Here is a 21,150-nt window from a genome sequence, read left to right as displayed (position 1 = left end):
TCCAATACAAAATTGCTGATCTCCTAGTGAAAGTATGTAACTTGTCCTTCAGTCCTATGACCTCCATACCAGAGGGCAGGGGCAGATTTAATGAAGTGTGACTGGTCGGTCGCAATGAGCCTTTCTGGTGCTGCAGGGGGCACCATAACTATGATTTAGAATGGAGCGTGAGTGGAGGGCACGAAATTTTGTCGTTGCAGGGGGCGCCACTGATGTTTGAGACCCCCAAAGCCCCCCACAACAGAAAGGAACAGGAACCAAACGAGGCAGGATTTATCCCTGCTCATTAGCTGATGGCCAGGGGTTAAATCCTGCTCAGTTCCTCAGGATTCCGTGTAAGCCCCTTCCTGATTTATGGAAACCCAAGCAAAGATGACAGCTTCCATGTACCGTATCTAAAGTTTCCATGTTACCACCTAGCAGCTAATCTGGACTTGGAATTAAAAATACTAATAATCAAAAACTCCAGCCATAGCTTACATAGCATATATAATGAATACAGAATATTACACAAACCTTATCCTTTTTTAAAAAGAAAATCCTTATAAAATCCATATATATATATATTGTGTGTGTGTGTGTGTGTGTGTGTGTGTGTGTGTGTGTGTGTTAACAACTAAACACAACACCAAATGAAGACATAGGAGGAATGGTGGAGACCACCTCCCCATCCTTGCCCTTCCAGACAGGAGGAAGAGGAAGACAGTATAGATTTACAACAGGGTTTGATGGAGGCCGCAGCTCAGAGGCAGATGAGGGGGAAAGCTGGAAAATCAAGGGACAGCCAGAGCAACACCTGGCTGACACATTGTCATTCGAAATCATTCCAGACCTTCCATCTCCCAGAACCTGTTGAGCCTTAAAAGTAGGAGAGCAAAGAGCTCAAAAACAGAGGGGACTTAGTGGTACCCGTAGAGGAGGTGATGAAGATGATGATGAATGAGGAAGTGGGAGAGATGGGAGGGTGGAGATTCACTAGGGACAACACGAGGCAGGGTTCTATAGCCTCTCTCAAGTTTGAAATAAAAAAAGGAGTGTAAGAAAATTTCCCTTGTCTTCATACGTTTCTGGGCAACCAGCTGGGAGCCGCTGACAGCATCCTGACATCTATCCACAGAAATGTTTCAAATGAAGTAAAATAGCTGTCTGGAGGTGGGGGTGGAGGAAATATATCTGAACCTGGGTTCCCAAATCTAAACCCACCATGCCAGCAGATGAGGAAGGCAATGGAGTGAACATGCTCCTCTCTACCTTTTTAATTCAGGATCAACTTGTCATCTACATGCTTTATGATAACAGTAAAGTGCAGCACAGAGCAGAGATTGTCATGCAGAAGAAGCAAATGAGAAAATTTGTTTCTAGGTACAATTGGAGTTGCATGCTCCCAAATCTGAAATTATCACAGAAGACTGCAAGCACATTGGACAGCAAAGGAAAACAGAAACGAAAACAAACAAAAATGAAGTGATGCCCAGGGCCTCCTGTTTGCCAGCCTGCTGCAAAAATAAATAAAGTGCAGGATGAGGAATTAATGGCTCACATTATATTACTTTCCGAAGCATATTGATTGATAAAATGGTATCAGCTCTTACTCTTATTACATTACCTACAATCGCTCACCCAGGGCTTCCTCAGCACAGCACGATAAAGGCAGAAGCGTTATGAAAGGCAGAAGATTTTTTAAAAATACGATGACAATCACGGCAACAGAAAGGAGAGCTAGGAGTTTATGGGAGAACAATTAGGCATGCTTTTATCATAAGTCAACAAATGGTTCATTCATGCTTCTGAAAAGCAATATTTATGTTTAATGTTGTTCATTCCTTGTGGAGATGGTTCACACAACATGCTGTCTTATACACCAGAGCGGTCCTAAGCCTTCCTCAGAAATGCACTCCATGTAGACAACTGCAAAATGTGAAAGAGGTGAGGACAGCTATTTATTTTGTTATTTATTTCCCACCTGAGTGTACACACTAAAGGCAGCTTATACCCTGTAGAGCAGCCTAAAATCTGAAAGAACAATAACCAGTTTCAAGCAGTGGAAGACAAGGAAATGAACTAAAAACACTTGTCATATTATTGCTTGAAATCCTTTAAAGATGCGCCCGGTGCCTCTTTCTGCTGGTTAAAAAGGTGACACTTTTTGGAAAATTTAATCCAGGGCCTTGGAGGCCAGCCTTGCTCCTACCTACAGCTGATTATACTTCCCCTACAGAGAATATTTGGTCCTTCCTCCTTTATCTCAATAAATGTGTGCAGAAGCGCCTCATATCAAGAGGGGCTCTCTTAATTATAAAGTCAGTGTGAATTACTGAGGGAAAACATGGCTACCAGTACTTTCCAATATCACAACAGCACTTTTTATAGCATCTGTAATTATGGTCAGCTATATTTGTTCACCTAAGATGCAGTGCATACTCAGTTCACCTAAGATTTTTTATACACACACACACACACACACACACACACACACACACACACACACACATATATATATATATGTGTGTGTGTGTGTGTGTGTGTGTGTGTGTACCTGGGAGGGTTTGGTCTGCTCATGTATTGAATACCAGGTATTTTTTGACCTCGCTTTTACACACAAAGCTCTATAATGGCTGTTAGGATCAACAAGACTGGGACTATTATATAAAAAAAAATAACACTCTATATTGGGAAGGGTACCAACAATGGTTTTGAAGGGAGGTGCTATTTGTATCTATGTGCAAAGAGCACAGAGATGCACTAGAACACACAAACATACACAAATGCAAAACTCCTTGTAAAATTCAGGAGTGAAACCTCTCTCTCTCTCTCTCTCACACACACACACACACACACACAAACAAACACGCACAAACACATGTCATTATAATATATAGGCAAGGCACCACCCACAAACTGTGTCCAACATAATAATGGGCATTCCAGTAGAATGAAATAATTTAACAATTTTAAACAAGCAATTTGCTTTACAGTTTTACAGCGTAGTCTTCAAATGATCTTGGATGGCTCCTTTCTTATTTCTAGAACTTTCCATTTAATCCATCCTGGAAACATATTTTTGTGCCTCTAAACAAAGGAGGCAAAGAATACCCAACCTCAAATATATACATTTTGAGACACATATCATATATAATATCAATATAGCCAACCTTACTCCTTCTAACAGCATTCTTAGGATGTCTCTGTGTGGGTGAGTGTACACACAACACAACACAACACAACACAACAGACACCCTACGTATCTGAGCTCTTATGTCAACTGTATTTTGAAGAAGGGATTTCACTAGCCATTTCAAGGCTAGATTTTGAAATTTTGTGCATCAGATAAGCATCTGAAAACAGCAAAAGGAGCGTGAAAATCAATTGCAATGCATGAGTGAAATGCTATAGACAGGCTTCCTTTGAGAAGCAGGCAATTTTAGATCCTATGTGCATTGTAGTCTTGCAATGGGTTCAGTGGAAAATACCATTGCCTATTTCTGAACAAGTTGTGGCAAGAGACCAGTAATTAATGATAACAAAAATCTGTACAGATCAAGACAAGGAAACAAATATGGCTTCCATTTAGGAACTGCACATTTGAATAAGTGAGAAGGCTCCTGCTAGCATCAGATGGTGTGGGGGTCCAATTTGGATTTCTCAGCAGTTTTTAAGTGTTTGTTTGCAACATAATTGCAATACCAGTTCTTAAAATCCAGAAGTAGAATTAAAGTCACATTAATATTCTATATCTCCTGATGCTCACAATCCAGTTGTTATTGTTGTTACAGTGGGTTTTTTTAAGGTGATAATAATCTGAAGGCCTTTCCTGATATTTTTTTTTGGGGGGGGCGGGGAATGCGGCTGCATTCACACAGCAGTTTATTTCATTTCCCCAATGTTTCCCTAATTGCTAATTTCTGCATTTTTTAAAGGTTTCATGTTATGCAAAAGCCACTTCGGGAAAACCAATGGGAAGTAGTGCATGTTTAGCACTCCTTTCCATGTTATTTCATTTCAAAGGAGGGGTGTTCATCTAATACTGGCTCATTTGAAACTTTATAGAACCTTTATCCTCAATAATGATGGAATTCACAGGTGGGGAAAACTTTCATTTCTACATATCTTTGTTACTTGAGAAGGCAATCTTTGTATGAGCAATGGCGGACCATTGCGTCTCAGATTTCAGTGGAGCCCTGTGCAATGTCAGAATCTGGAGACCCCAACTCTTGCCCTCTATTGGACATCACAGTCCTGGTACATGCTGCGAAACCCCAGAATCTCCACACCTGGGGACAATAGTTTGTGTCACAAATGAGACATTCTGGAAATTCAAAACAGTGCTATGAGCTCGAGTTTTGAAGAGCTCTGGTAAATCTACTACCACTCCAAAAAATCTGCCCTAAAATCACTGGATTTCCCTCCCCCTATTTCGCAGTAAATGGGACTGTAAAATTGAGGACGTGTCATTTCACCCAGCCATCTATGTCTGATTTACAGGGTAAGAACAAGACCCTTGCAATTAAAATATGCACACATTTCAAAGCATGTAAGGAGAAAAGTGAAGGTAATGTTAAATTCCTATAGAGATTGAAGAGTTAATCTGGAAACATCCTGTTTGCTCTACAGATCTCCATTTGCAACACTGTAATGTGAACTGCTCTCTGTAATGGCCTTACATGTACTCTTAATTACAGGAAGGCATTGCCACTAGAGTAGAAAAAATGACTAGAGTCAAGTTTCTCCGCTTTTAAGTAAAACGAGAACTCTCTGCTATGCCCAATCAACAGAATGCTCATGTCTTTTCCCTTTCTGCACTGGAAAGCATGTAATGTGAGTGCCATTTCAATGGAAAATGACTTTCACTTGGAAACTGGTGCATGGCTGGTTGCCATAAGAAGCTGCCCCCAATCCCCGCTCTACCAGTGCTTCCCAAACCTGGGTCTCCAGCTGTCATTGGACTACAACTCCCATCATTCCTGACCGCTGGTCCTGCTAGCTAGGGGTGATGGGAGTTGTAGTCTAACAACAGCTGGAGACCCAAGTCTGGGAAACACTAGTGTCCACTGATGGGCAGGAACACTGCAGGGTTTCAGATAGCACAGAAGACATCAGGGATCTTTAGCATGCTTCACCAATCAGCTATAGCCCTTCCCCATCTGAAACACAATAGATGACAAGTTTTATACTATGCCATCAGTTAGCAAAGCAATTCATTATCTTGGGGTTGAACCATTGATACCTGTCAACAAAACAGCTGTTGCCCTACAGTACCCCACAACATTCCGCTCTGTCCTAAATTATATTTTATCAAGTACACAGGAACTGCAGAAAGTGGGCATTGGGGAATCTGGAGTGCAACCTTAAAACGCTGAAGCACATGCCAAGGCAATGGGGTATGTATTGGCGCATACGTGCAAGGCCAGCAAGCAACTGGATGTTTCTGACTACTGGGTACAGAGCATCTGCATCAGGAAGCTGAGCTCAGTTGAGGAGATCACATTCACAATGGCACACAAATTGGGTGTATGTACGCATAGACCAGAAATTGCATTCATATGCATATAGAACTATGCATTTTTCCCCCTCCACAGCTGGATCTGGGAAACACATAAGAAATGAGTACTGAAATTTGTATGCATGCAGATTTATTTTGACAGGAAGGAATTATTAGATTATTTCACTGCAAATCTCAGCTCTAGAGAAATTCTGGAGCTTCTCTAGTTTAAACCATTTCCTTTTTCTGTTCCATTTCTATCCCACTCATCTTCATTAGTTTCACTATTTAGTCACCAATATGTTGTACACTTTGTAGGCCCTTTCAGGAAGCTGTAACCCTCCAGATGTTGCTGGACTTCAACTCCAATCACCCCTGGCCATTGGTGGATGGGAGCTGAACAACATCTGGAGGGCCACAGGTCCCCCAGTTTAGTACAAAGTGAAGAGACAGGCCTAGATTGTCATAGTTTTCTCTTTTTACAGTAAATACACTGGGAAATGTGTGAACAGTTGATGCTCCATCTTCATCAGTATTTCCAAATTATTCAATAATTTGCCTTTTTAAATCATTATATTTCATTATTACTGTACTTCATAGCTTGGCTTAATTTGGAGCCAATCCATTGAGATCTACAAATAGTTTGCCTATTTTTTTTTCACCAAAGAAAAAGGGTAGTCAACACAGTGCCCTCCAGATGTTGCTGGACAGCACCAGATTTAGGATTAATAATAATAATAATAATACATATATTTATATATTTATACAGGTCAGTATATGAGTAAACTGTACCTAAATGAACTGTTGTGAAAATAAGAAATAGGGGAAGAACCAAATGTTGCCCTCGCTCGAGGCACCATGTTACCAAAGACCACCTAGAACTTCCTGACCATTGACCACGTTGGCTGGGGGTGCTAGGAGCTGAGAACAGTAGCGTACGCCCATGCCTTGTATTTCTTTTATTCTGGCCACAATGTTATTTTGATGCAAGATGCAAGTTTACTGAGATGCCTGTAGCGATGTGGACAAAATTCTCACTGTAAATATTTTTAAATCAGTGTGCCTTAACTATAATTATTATTATTCCAAATGCACTGCTTTGTAAATGAAATTTTGAGAAAAGGTCTATAAATATCACAAAATAAATTAGGCCACTGGTGATGATCCCAAAATCTACTTCTCCTTTTTTATCCTCGGCACTCTTTATCCTAGGGGTGGGCCTGGGCATAATGTGGGAAATGTATCACTATCAAATTGCAATCTCTTCAACAAGAATTTGACATCCAGCAAGTCTTAAATTTTCTACAAGCCTTCATTTTAGCCCCGGGATCATTAGACTTATTCTACAAAATGAACAATTCAGCCTGCCTAAGGCTGCAAGCAAGGGCTAATAAAAATCAAATGTGTTTCTTCCTCCAGTTGCCAGTACAGTGGTACCTCAGGTTACATATGCTTTAGGTTACATATGCTTTAGGTTACAGACTCCGCTAACCCAGAAATAGTGCTTCAGGTTAAGAACTTTGCTTCAGGATGAGAACAGAAATCGTGCTCCGGCGGCACAGCAGCAGCAGGAGGCCCCATTAGCTAAAGTGGTGTTTCAGGTTAAGAACAGTTTCAGGTTAAGAACAGACCTCCGGAACGAATTAAGTACTTAACCTGAGGTATCACTGTACTGAGTTTATCCATATTGCCATGCATATTCCCCAACAGTGTCAAAACTATGTATCTCAGAGAACATTAAACAGAACTGGGTTAAAATGATCCTAAATGTTTTCAAGTTTCAGTCCTGCTCCTCTGAAAACTTGAGGGTCCATACTGAAATGTCCAGCTCTTTCAATCCCTTAGGTCTTGAATTCAGAGGGGAAATTATAACTTTAAAATATCACATTCACAGATATATTCATAATACATGCTGGTTCCCTGCCTCAGGGCTTAATATTAAGATACATTTCAGAGGCTGCCATTCAAAGTAAAAAAAAAAAAAGATTACTTGAAAACCCAACATAAATTCTAGATTCTGCCAGGCAGCTTGCTCCCTTTGCTGTAATTACATCCCTGGCACTATGCTATCCAGTGATTTTCTACTTCCTAACATAAAACCTTTAAGTGGGATGGGGGAGTTTACACAACAGCCGTGAGCTGAAAGTGAGTTGACAAATTTGGGCCTACATGTTCCTAATAAATGGTAAAAGGTAAAGGACCTCTGGACAGATAAGTCCAGTCAAAGACAACTATGCGGTTGTGGCACTATTCTCGCTTTCGGGCCAAGGGAGCTGGCGTTTGTCCACAGACAGCTTTCCAGGTCATGTGGCCAGCATGACTAAACCGCTACTGGCACACGGAAGACTGTGCTGTGTGCCAGAGCGCACGGAAACGCTGTTTACCTTCCCACCCCAGTGGTACCTATTTATCTGCTTGCACTGGTATGCTTTTGAACTGCTAGGTTGGCAGGAACTGGGACAAAGCAATGGGAGCTCACTCCGTCATGGGGATTCGAACCGCCGACCTTTCAATCAGCAAGCCCAAGAGGCTCAGTGGTTTAGACCACAGCGCCACCCGCATCCCATGTCCCTAATAACATTTATCTATCTATGACATCCACCCTAGCCATAGCAAAAGTGGAGTGTCTTTGATTTTAAAAAGCCCTTCTTCAGCACCATGAATATGGCCAACGGTAGAAGAGTTTGGATTTGATATCCCACTTTATCACTATCCTAAGGAGTCTCAAAGCGGCTAACATTCTCCTTTCCCTTCCTCCCCCACAACAAACACTCTGTGAGGTGAGTGGGGCTGAGAGACTTCAGAGAAGCGTGACTGGCCCAAGGTCACCCAGGAGTTGCATGTGGAGGAGCGGGGAACCTGGTTCACCAGATTACGAGTCCACCACTCTTAACCACTACACCACATTGGCTCTCTAGTATATAGATGAGATATGCAGCAATGACAGCACTGAAAGGCACGACTCATGAATGAAACCTGGCTGGGTGGGAAGTCTGTTTGGTGCTGAAGTGACGGCTTTGCCTGTTCAAGTTTGTGGTGCTGATGGATCCACTAAAACTGAGAAACTTAGAAACAAACTGTTCTGAAAATCCCTATTTCAGCCTAAAGTTTAATTCGGTGATTTTTCTAAGGTTCCATCTTCACTGAATCAGCACTCTACGGAACAGCAGATAATGTCTGGTTCTGCAACACCCCCACTTATGTCCACATGCTTTTGGAATGAATACTGAAGATATTTTTACCTAGTCCTCCACAAAATCTCCTAAATTATTAAGGCTTATATTACACAGACGTCGTTCTTCCCGGTAATGTTCATAAAAAGTTATGGGTCCAGGAGATGCTAAAATAGCTCCTTTCCATTCCTGGGAGCTTTTTCATCTTCACTAACTTTTCCCCATACATGGCTTGAAGTCCGAAAGTCCAGAGAGAGTGGCTCCAACAATACTGATTCTGAAATTGTGCTGTTCTCAATATTTTTGTATCCCGCAGTCCAGGATGTTTGAAGAGCTCACTTAGCCTGAAGTAAGCTATAGTCTACAGCTGGCAGCAGGGATGCAGGTGGCGCTGTGGGTTAAACCACAGAGCCTAGGACTTGCTGATCAGAAGGTTGTCGGTTCGAATCCCCGCGACAGGGTGAGCTCCTGTTGCTCGGTCCCTGCTCCTGCCAGCCTAGCAGTTCGAATGCACATCCAAGTGCAGGTAGATCAATAGGTACTGCTCCAGCGGGAAGGTAAACGGCTGCGCTGCTCTGGTTCGCCAGAAGCAGCTTAGTCATGCTGGCCACATGACCCGGAAGCTGTACACCGGCTTCCTTGGCCAATAAAGCGAGATGAGTGCCACACCCCAGAGTCGGTCACGATTGGACTTAATGGTCAGGGGTCCCTTTACCTTTTTACAGCTGGCATCAGCATCATTTAGCAGTTGTCAGTGTGTGTAGTTCAGTTTTGCCCACAACTCAACCACCTTAGTTTGCTGCAATTTTGCAATTTTGCATTTCATCACCACCCTAGGTTCATTTTGCTTTTTGCTTTCCAACTGAAGCACAACATCCCATGGAAACTGAGCATGCCAAGTCCTTAACGGTTGATTGTTTACTTTCTTACGCCCCCTTACTTTTTAAAAAAGTTGGGAGGTTGTTTGGGGGGGGGGGTTTCATACTTTGGTAAAACACACTGACATCTCCCTCTTGTTTCTCAGTTGCCATGTTTTGTCTCCATTTCTTTTGGCACTCGCCACCAGATCAGTATTAGAAGGAGTATGATTTCGGGGACGGGACGGGATGGACGGAAGTCCTGGATTCAGCCCCTGGTGTCTCCTGTCAAACATCTACAGAAAGCAATAAGACCTCTGCCGTAGATCTTGGGGAGCCACTGCCAGTCTGAGAAGACAACAGAGAACAACGGTTTGGCTTTGTGTATGGTGGCTTCATAAGGTTTAGTCTATTTTATGCTGTGAGAAATATCCCAGGTATCAAACGACCTATAAAGGTTATGGGCCTATCTGTATTGCAGAGGCATAAGATGGGAAGTGTAGCATTATTGGGCTTTTAAAGAAATGTAAAACACCATACAGCAAAGTGTAACTACAGTCATACCTCGGGTTACAGATGCTTCAGGTTGCGGTTTTTTTGGGTTACGGACCGCCAAAACCTGGAAGTACCGGAACAGATGACTTCCGGGTTTCGGCAGCCGCACATGCGCAAAAGTGCTAAACTGTGCTTTGCGCATGCGCAGAAGCGCTGAATCAGAACCCACGCGTGCGCAGATGCGCAGACACAGGTTGCGGACGCTGCGGGTTGCGAATGTGCATCCCACACAGATCATGTTCACAACCCGAGCATCCACTGTATATGTAAAAACTACTGTTGATAGATATCACTATGCCAAAAGATAAAGGGTGGGGTTTTTTGTTTTGTTTTTAAATGCATTTTTATAACCATAATACCTGGGACCAAGGCCACAAGGGCTACTTCTTCAGCCTACTGCCTGTTACGGGAAGCAGTTGTATAGTAGCTAAGGTTGATTTGATTCACTCAGGTGAATTCAGAGCTTAATAACTAGTCTGGTGCATGGATAGCCTCCAAGTCGTTTAATCAAATAGCTCCTCAAGCTCAAATTCAACCCACTGGTTCAGGGTGTTCCTGGCATAATTTAAAAAGCTGCACTCCCTGCAAAACAATATTATAAAAAGTATTGTTCTATATCATGATGGGAAGTGCAAATGGTTGAAACATGTTAGGACTCCCCCCCCCCCATTATTCTTTTGTCTTTTTACCCACCTTTAAAAAAAATGGCATCACAATAGTAAGAGCAACAGGATTTTTAAAAGGTGAATTTTACATAAGGGTAATACTAGGAATTATTAGCAATTGTTTTCTGCTTCGAGAAGGAGGGGGGGATGTTCATAAAGACAATTTTACCCAATCTCTATGAATATGGTCTCAGTAAAATAAAATAAAAAGAACTAAAAAAATCTCCATGGAGTTGTAAGCCTTCTGCATTTCAGAGAATATTTCAATATTGCCATACTTTACAGCATTATCAATTACACAGTTATTTGACTATTTTCACTTACAGCTTTTAATAAATAACCTTGGTAGATATTGCTACTTTTCACACTGGATTCTTTATTAAAATTATCTGACAATCTGTTCTGATTTTACTGTTCTTGCACTTTTTCTGAAGCAATGTTCATTTGAATCCACTCAAGAATAATTTTGTCATAATTTCTGTTACATCCAGGACTGAATGACTAGCCACTGATAGACTTGTTCTCCATGAATCTGTCTAATCCCCCTTTTAAAGCCATATAAACTAGTGAATTCTCTAAATGAATTATATGCACTTTGTGAAGATAGACTTCCTTTTTTCTGTCCTGAATATCCTGCAATCAGCTTTGCTGGAGGAACCCAAGTTCTGGTACTGTGAGAGAAAGAGCAAAACTACTTTCTCTACTTTATTTTACAAATCTTCATCATGTCACCAACCAGTATTTCCTTTTATAATGTAACAAAAAACACAACACCTCAGCACCTTTCCTCACAAGCAAAGTGAGTGCACCACACTGCTGACTGTTAAGTTTGGGTTGATTTTACACCTTTTCCATCTTTATTATATCTATCTCTGCTGTATATATTATCTCAAAGATGCAACAGCATACTGGGAAGGTTTATTTTTGACCCCTTTCCTACTGATCCTTTTTCACTGAGCTATCCACCAAGACCAATCGTAAATGCACTAGCAATCCTTAGGCAAGCATCTATCTTTTGCCCTTCCATCAGCAATATAGAACAGTCCAGGATCCCCTTTGAGGCTAGAGGTTTAAGTCAACCCTTTTATTACTGGAAATCATAAATATATTATTAATAACGGACATAAATTATGAAGGATGGGGTGACTCTATAGATTGCCAGTGAAGTATATTTTTGGACAGCCGTCCTCTCTCAGAAATACTTGGTATGTTAAATGAAAATAGTGGCTCAAAATGATTTTTCTTCATGGTATTAAAAAATAATCAAATAAATTTGTTTTGAATTGGCACTCACTTATTTTTTATGTTACCAATAACATAACATAGCCACAGTAAAAACCCACCATCCTACTATGCTAGAATTTGGAATGCATGGCACTGTATTTTTTTATTATCATTATTATTTACACACACACACAACTTTATTGCGGTCCATAGACCCAAAATACACAGTACATTTTTAAAAAGAAAATTACATTGTTGCTGTTGTTTTAATTTCATTTTTGTATTATTCCCTTGTATTCATGGATACATATTTGTACTTACCTCCACACTGATTTGAAGCCACTATGTGTCCTTCCTAAAAGAGGCTCCTGGGAGGCCAGAGGGACGTTGCCAGAACAACTCTTGGGTTGGGGCAACTGGCTAAAATGTTTTAAATGGTTCTAATTTTGGTTCCTCTGTTTAGTTTTTGTCGGGTTGATGTTGGTTAAATGTTTAGTTGGGGTTGGCGGTTATTTTAATTTGGGTATAACTGTAAACTGTTTATTATTGTTATTGTTATTATTGGTTTCTATTGATTCATTGGTTTGTTTGTTGCTTGTATAGGATATTTTGGGTTTTTTATTTTTGATGCTTTGTTGTGTTTTTATATATGTTGTAAGCCACCTAGAGTGGCTGGGGAAACCCAGCAAGATGAATGGGATATAAATTTTAATATTATTATTATTATTATTAAATGTTCAGATCTCCTAGAAGAGGATGTGTTCCCTTTGTTATTTCTGAGCACAGTCAATAGAAAAAGCTGCTAAACTATTAATTAAAACTAGAGTAAGAAATGTGGTTAGGCAGCATGATATGCCGATTCTTCAGAAGTTTTTATTTCCCTCTTGATTACATTCCCAACCCCCAGCTCATGACATGTGATCAGAAAGTTATTCCTGTGATCTGAAGGGCTGTAAATCATGGAGAGATATATATGGTAAAGGGACCCCTGACCATTAGGTCCAGTCGTGGCCGACTCTGGGGTTGCGGTGCTCATCTCGCTTTATTGGCTGAGGGAGCCGGCGTACAGCTTCCGGGTCATGTGGCCAGCATGACTAAGCCGCTTCTGGCGAACCAGAGCAGCGCACGGAAACGCTGTTTACCTTCCCACCAGAGTGGTACCTATTTCGAACTGTGCTTTCGAACTGCTAGGTTGGCAGGAGCAGGGACCGAGCAACGGGAGCTCACCACGTCATGGGGATTTGAACTGCCAACCTTCTGATCAGCAAGTCCTAGGCTCTGTGGTTTAACCCACAGCGCCACCCATGTCCCATATATATATATATATATATATATATATATACACACACACACACACACACACACACACACAGAACTTTTATTCTAACCCATTCCTAGTACAGTCCAAGACAGATAAACTAAAATCTCATTATGTTTAGAGGCATTGCATTTGTAGTGCACAAATAGACCTAGGACTGTGTGCACACCATACAGTTAAAACAACTGACTTCCTACAAATAATCCTAGAAACTATACTCTGTTAGGGATGCTGGGATTTGTACAGTGGTACCTCGGGTTACAGACACTTCAGGTTACAGATGCTTCAGGTTACAGACTCCGCTAACCCAGAAATAGTACCTCAGTTTAAGAATTTTGCTTCAGAATGAGAACAGAAATCACGCAGCAGCAGCGCAGCAGCAGCGAGAGGCCCCACTAGCTAAAGTGATGCTTCAGGTTAAGAACAGTTTCAGGTTAAGAATGGACCTCCGCTCAAATTAAGTTCTTAACCAGAGGTATCACTGTACTTCTCTGAGAGGTAAACTACAGCTCCCAGGATTCTTTGGGGGAAGTCACATGATTGAAATGTAAGGCATGTATGCTTCCTAAACCCATTGTCTATTACATTTCCCATTCTATTCCCGTTCTTTTTGTTTAATCTGACCTTGTTTCATGGAACAAGAGATCAGGATGACTTTGCCAAATCATGTTTTCTGTCAAACAACTAATGCAAGTACATTACATATAAAGTGAGTACATTTGCAGAGGTGGCAAGAAAAAAACTGATTTTGCAAATTGAATGCAGGTTTGCTTTTATAGGGACAATAATCTAAAATTCTATATTGTGTGACAACTTTTTTTAATGTTAGCCAGCTTTTCTGTTCTGTTCCTTGGGTACATTCAGACTGCAATTCTATGTAGGCTGATTTGCAAATAAGCTCCATTAATCTCAGTGATGCATCCTTCTGAGTAAACATGAAGAGGAGGACTAGCCTGTCATTCTCCTACCCTGTTATAACTCATGCTTTAAAACAAATAAATTGATCTGGTCTCAGTACATAAATAATACTAACCTACCTTGCAATGCTTTTTGTACGAGACAATGCATGTGAACATTCAGGAAGCGCCATTAAAAGTATATTATCACTAATAGGAATACCAATAATATATTAAAGAACAGCTATGGAGTCTGATATAAATAGTTGGGTCCGTGAAGGTAGCAGCGCCCCATATTGCTACAGTAAACTCAGTATTTATAGCAGGCTATGTTTGCTTTAAAAAAAAATTAAAAAACTGCTCAGTTATCTGCACAGTAATGAGCAGCCCCTAAGGCGTGAAAATAAAACTCATTAACAAATCCTCTTCCCCTTATGCTATTCCACTTTATAAAGCAAGACTATGCAAGAAACACAGGCGTATAATAAAACCCCATGAAGTTTAACGACTAGAAAGTCTTCTGATTAACTTTTATGCACGTACAACAGTGCCCAGTATATTTTAGGCACTTCAATAAATAATGGTGGTGGTGAACGACTCCTCCGTCATACAATAATCCAAAAGGCACCACTATGCAAACAGAACCCCATATTCAGTCGGTGTTTTTTCTCGACCACTGAATAAACCCCACCGGCAGTTTTTAAGTCTACAAAGACTCAGAGCCACTAAGGGCGAGGAAAAAACAACCACTATAGGCAAGAGCTGCTTGTGAGTCTTAAACCTAATGAGGGGAACAGGTTGCACATGTCCCCTTCCTATTTTATTTTTGCTTCCCCTAATTAGTCACAAGAATGTAACCTAATCACGGAGTAATTCAAACCTTTGATTAATCAATACAAAGAGCTACCCATTGCTGTTATGCAATCAACCTTATTTGATATGGTTTTCATTAGCAAATAGGATGCAAGGGCTCAGAGAGTTGCAGCTCTCTGTGACTGGCTGGGAATCTTGTCTTTTGTCTGAGTTTCTTTTTAATCAGCTGCAATATTGCACATCGCAAGCAGTGTATTTTCCCCTGCAATCAGCATACACTGTGATGTTCTAACTGGGATAAAGAGTCCTTGCCACTGCTGTAATTAAAGACTTGTGATGAGCTTCTGAGGCTGCACCACACACTTACCTGGGAGTAAATCCCACTGATATGAATAAATGTAGACGGAATAGGTCTGTAAATCTTAATAGCTGGCTAGATAAAAAAAACACCCATTCTTCCTCCACTTGAAAGTGTTAATTGCACTTTTTTTGAAATAGTTTATGAGATTTACATGCATCTAGCATCAACATCAGTGTTTAATTTTAATGGAGGTGCAATTGTTTCATCTTTCTAATATGGAGTTGTGACATTCTTCCATCCCTTTCATTTGGTTCTTAATGTGCTTCTGCATCAATGTTTCTTAAAAACTTACTTGTTTTCATAACATGGATAGTGTTTCAGACAATTTCAACATTTGTAATTTCTGCTATTAACTGGCTTCAAATGCAGCCTCTACATGTCTTCTCAAAAACAATCTCCAATTCTTTTAATGGGACTTGCTCCCAGGTCATTGCCATAGGATTGCAACCTCAATCTATCAATCAATTACCATTGTGAATTAGGTCAGTGTACTGAAACAGGGACATCTAAACTCATCTAAGCACTCCTTTAAGACCACATACCGCATTAAAACCAAGTATTTGCAAATAACACCAATACAAAGGCATTTCCTCAAGAGCCAATGATCTTATAGCATATATATTATTTGATCTATTACAGTTTCAACAGCATTTGTGAATATATGTAATAAAAAAGGCTTGAATGTTTAGCACTAATAACAGAGAAGATGAAAAATAAAAAGCTGACAAATAGGATGTGAAATGACTGAAAATCTAAGAACTGGACAGCAAAGGAAGGAAGTTTACATAATAGAAAGCACACCCACAAATTCTGTCTCTTTTCTACAGCCAGTGAAACTCGATTAAAAGTGAAAAAGGCAAATTACTCAGTCATTATAGACATATAGCCACTCAATGAACACCTTCACCTTTGTCAGTTTGGAATCATTTCTCCATTCCATAGGAAGATTGTTTCCTTTAATTTTTATATGTGTACAGAAACATGTATTCTATCTCCTCATATCCTATCATTTATAACAGCTTTGACTGTCACTCCATGTTCAGCAAATGCAACAAAAATATTTCCTATCCATTTCAGAAAAACATCTGCAAAAAATTAGAAATGCATTTCTTCTTTATTTTTTAAAATAAATAAGGACCAGATGAAACCGCAATTAATTAATCCATGTTACCAAAAGGGATGGGCGCTGACAATGAGGATTCAGTTATTAACATGTTTGCAGGTTTGTTTTTGGTTTGTTTGTTTTTTTAAAAAAAAGAAAAAGGGGGAAGAATACAAGCAAGTCCCTTTTGCTTTCACCGTCTTCTGAGTTCTAGTTCTGAATACTGACCTCTGGAAATATTCCAGTCAAAATAATTCTACAGCTGCATATAGCCTTTGTATGACCGACATATGAACTGGCTAAGTCCATTATTGCAAAATGACATTTATTCTGGTATGAAATTATAAATCCACTGCAATTCATACTCCTTGTCCATTAAGGAGCTGCACAAATAAATCATTGATATGGCTTCAAGCAATCTGATGATATTAATAAACCTACCTCCAAAGAGGAAGAACAAACACAATTTCTCCATTATCCTCATACAATGAATAAATCCCATCACCTCTCCTCCCACGCTTTCATACAATAATCAAACTAGGAGCAGCCAAATCCACAAATATGTTAAGACCAAATACTTGCTTTTGGAGTTATTTAATCTCATTGGGACTAAACAGGTTTAAAATCAAGTACTTCAGCTGACTGGAGTTGTGGATGAATTTGAAAGCCCGTTTCCTAATGGGAGAAACCCCATCAAGGACAATTTCAAGTTACCCATTCCCCATCTTTCCTTTTCTAAACCTAATTCTCCACATTCCCTTCCATGCTACCAAGTTCTGCTCACCACATTGCTCACTGCCCACAACCTTCCTGTTCCCAAAATGGCGACTTTCCCACCACCACCCACCACCTCATCTTCAACTTTGTCTTAAAAGTTGCAAAACATATGGCGACAATAATTGTTCAAAGGGATGGAGGAAGAAGGGCTGGAATATTTAACCGAAGGTCCAAGGTATGAGATGGATGAGGGAAAAGCACAGCTGCGAGATTCACTCATACAGAGGAAAAGCCATGCAGTCTCCCATCTCCTGACCTTCCCTGTCATTGAGGGAGAGGCTGGCAGGGCAAAGGTGAAAACATGTTCTTACCTTCGCTGCAGTCCTTCCCGCGGAAGCCAGTTTGGGAACAATCACACACAGCCTGGTCATTGAGCACAGAGCAGACGCCTCCATTGAGGCAAACGTCATCCCTGGCGCACAGGTGGCTCTGTTCGTCATCCAGCCGCACTTCTTGACTCTCCACAGGTGAGGACTGTGTGTAATTGACCCTTACATCTGTTATCCATCCCTTGAAGGGCTCCCGGTCCTTCACCGAGGAGAGTGTTACTTTTAGAGTAGCTGAACGCAGCTCAGGAGGCAACCCTCCGAGAAAGAGGCCGCTGAAGACAGTCATGTCCCGTCGCTTGGACTTCACTTCCACCCACTTAGCCTCAGTCTGGTCAATTAGTAGCGTCGTGTTTTTAAAATTGCGGCGGACAACCACTGTGTGCCACAGGTTGTCGTTAACAGCCATGTCGGAGAGCAAGATGGCGGGTTCGGCACAGAAGATGGAGAAGCTGAGCTGGAGCCTCCCGCCTTGCGTCAGGATTAACTCCAAGAAGTCACAGAAGCCCTCGTCGTCGAAGTAAAGGACCAGGCCACTGGAACTGCGGGTCTTCATGTTGAAGCTCATTTCACTCTCGCAGCAGGCATTCCATTTAGGGAAACGAGTCCACTGGCCCTCTGCTCCTGGGAATTCCAGGCTGCTGCCAAGCTCGGCCCAGCATCCCAGGAGAAGGGCCATCCATAGTAGGAGGCAACCTCCACGCCTGAGGAGCACAGGCCCCATTCTTCGTGGGGTGGGGTGGGGGAGAGGGGGGAGAGGAGGGGGGAGTGGTGGTGGGGGGGTTGAAGCAGACAGGGTAAAATCTTTCCAGGAACCCCTCACACTAGATAAGTTAACTCTTGCTTTCCTAATGTTCTGGGGAGGAATAGTGGAGTGGCCTCTCCCAGTAGGAGAGGCTCAGGGGAGGCGCACCCAATATGTAAATCCCTTCTCCCTTCAAAAGAAGAAGAAGAAAAAGAAAAAGCAAAAAGCAAGATGAATGAAAGAGAATATTTTCAAGCACAAGCAAATGCGCAACTTTGACGGGGCTGTAAAAAAATGACGGTAGAAATAAAAGGCACTGGTAGATGCTATTCGGTCATCTGCTTGGCTTTCGAAGGAGATGTCTAAGGATGGATGAGTCAGCAGAAATGTTTACCATCAAACACCCATGTCACCAAGTTGGAAAGAAGATGGGGTGATGTTCAGGGAGGAGAAGGCCAACAAGCCACCCAGAAAACCTTCTCCAAAGATCCACAGGCCCACTGAGACTCGATCAATATCCCAGCACACATGGAGGAATCGGTATCCAAGCGCACGTCGAAGTCATGGTACCTGATAGCTGTAGTTCCCCAGGATTCTCCCTCACCTTTCACTGCAAGCAATTGCCGGATTACAATCCAGTCTTCCCAAGGCTGGTCCTCTCATCAGATCATGGTCTGCTCGCCATGCAACAGATCAGGAGGAGATTCCCAATGGAGCTGAAATCCAGACACTGTCGTGAAGCTCAGGAGCTACTTGAAATGCAAAGCTTCACAGCTCCTGTATTGTTTTGGGGGGGGTTTCCTTTTCCTTGAGCAAGGCCCAAACTATGAAGATCCTGGTGTTTGATCGTTGGGGGGGGGGTTGCGCTGTGCTCTTTTCAAAATAGAAAAACCATCTGTGAAGATATAAAACAAAAGACAAGTACGTTTCAAAACCACGAATGAAAAGTAAAACGAGCCCGTAAAAAGGGCGAGGGTAACCACAGATTTAAATGTGACCAGAGGCAAGCGCAGGCTCCCTTGCTGCAATAAAGCTAAAGCGTCATGCTTTATGCCTTATGCTGGGGGGGGGGCGGGGGGAGTTTCTTGTGATGAATTCCATTCAAGTTAACTCCATTAGTCACTGTTTTAAATGCCCAAGTCTGTTTGCAGCAGTAATTTTTTGGACTGGAAAAAATCATTGGAAAAGCCTCTTTCATGTACAGAGCTTGTTATGGCAGAAAGGGGCATTTAAATGTGTTACTTATGTTTACTGCCATTTGGGCATCTTCAAACATAATTCATTACAGAAATAAACCTGCGCCTACTATCCTCCATTCAGTGATGTTATTGCATGCTGTGAACCTGCGTATTTCCCCCCAGTGTTCTTAAATTCATGAAAATGGGACAAGATCACAACAAGGCCGAACAGACGGTGAATTGCTATAGTTGTTGCATTCCTTGCTAGAAGTAGGATTCTGTTTGTTATGTCTATAATATTTCTCGGAACCTTTTAGCTGTTGAAATTTTACACTATTGCAAAGGGGGGAGAAGCTGTATGATACAGCTAGATTGCTGTATCATACAGATCATAGTTCATCCATCCTCTGCTATTACTCTAGATCAAGGGAAGTAATAGTGCCACTGTATTCTGCTCTGGTCAGACCTCACCTGGAGTACTGTGTCCAGTTCTGGGCACCACAGTTCAAGAAGGACACTGACAAACTGGAACGTGTCCAGAGGAGGGCAACCAAAATGGTCAAAGGCCTGGAAACGATGCCTTATGAGGAACGGCTAAGGGAGCTGGGCATGTTTAGCCTGGAGAAGAGGAGGTTAAGGGGTGATATGATAGCCATGTTCAAATATATAAAAGGATGTCATATAGAGGAGGGAGAAAGGTTGTTTTCTGCTGCTCCAGAGAAGCGGACACGGAGCAATGGATCCAAACTACAAGAAAGAAGATTCCACCTAAACATTAGGAAGAACTTCCTGACAGTAAGAGCTGTTCGACAGTGGAATTTGCTGCCAAGGAGTGTGGTGGAGTCTCCGTCTTTGGAGGTCTTTAAGCAGAGGCTTGAGAACCATATGTCAGGAGTGCTCTGATGGTGTTTCCTGCTTGGCAGGGGGTTGGACTCGATGGCCCTTGTGGTCTATTCCAACTCTATGATTCTATGATTCTTTTAGGACCAGGGATAGCCAAGAGTGGCGCCTTCTAGACCCCAGCTCTCAATATCCCTGGCTATTTGTCACGATGGCTGAGGCTGATGGGAATTGTGGTCCAGGAACACCTGAAGGGGAACACATTGGCTACCTCTGCTTTAGGATAAGGCCAGACCCCTGTTTACATAAGCCTCTATACAGTGGTACATCAGGTTACATACGCTTCAGGTTACACACGCTTCAGGTTACAGGCTCCGCTAACCCAGAAATAGTACCTCGGGTTAAGAACTTTGCTTCAGGATGAGAACACAAATCATGCTCCGGCGGCGCAGCAGCAGCAGGAGGCCCCATTAGCTAAAGTGGTGCTTCAGGTTAAGAACAGTTTCAGGTTAAGAACGGACCTCCGGAATGAATTAAGTACTTAACCCGAGGTACCACTGTATATATCTTCTCATATTGGAATCAATTTGTGTGTGCGTGCGAGTGTTTTTGTGTGGTGTGGCTAAAGCAGTTTGCATGTTTTAAGAAATACATCTCCCCCACCACTGCCTTGAACTCTCCCAGTTGTATATTTAACTTAATGGATAATACATATTTACTGATAGCTTTTCTATCGTAAATCTGTGTCCCACTTTAACAGCACGAGCTGTCATCCAGCAGAACTCAGGCACATGCAATAGCAACACACAGTGGCGTAGCATGGGTTGTCAGCACCCGGGGC

The 21,150-nt window shown here is 41.7% G+C and overlaps 1 protein-coding gene across 26 annotated transcripts in view; it reads right to left on the bottom strand.

Moving 5' to 3' along the window:
- NRXN1 (neurexin 1) overlaps positions 1-21,150 on the bottom strand; it is a 985,083-nt gene that overhangs the window by 956,793 nt on the left and 7,140 nt on the right. For all 26 annotated transcript variants that reach the window (XM_077925450.1, XM_077925448.1, XM_077925461.1 and 23 more), the window contains exon 2: positions 17,532-19,186. In XM_077925450.1, coding sequence (XP_077781576.1) covers positions 17,532-18,270 — 739 coding nt within the window. In that variant the 5' untranslated portion in view covers positions 18,271-19,186. The remainder of the gene's footprint in view (positions 1-17,531; positions 19,187-21,150) is intronic.

This window comes from Podarcis muralis, chromosome 3 (assembly GCF_964188315.1).
Source record: "Podarcis muralis chromosome 3, rPodMur119.hap1.1, whole genome shotgun sequence".
In the NCBI taxonomy this organism is placed as follows: domain Eukaryota; kingdom Metazoa; phylum Chordata; class Lepidosauria; order Squamata; family Lacertidae; genus Podarcis; species Podarcis muralis.
The sequence above is the reverse complement of the archived record's forward strand: the minus strand, read 5'-3'. Positions and strand labels throughout refer to the sequence as shown.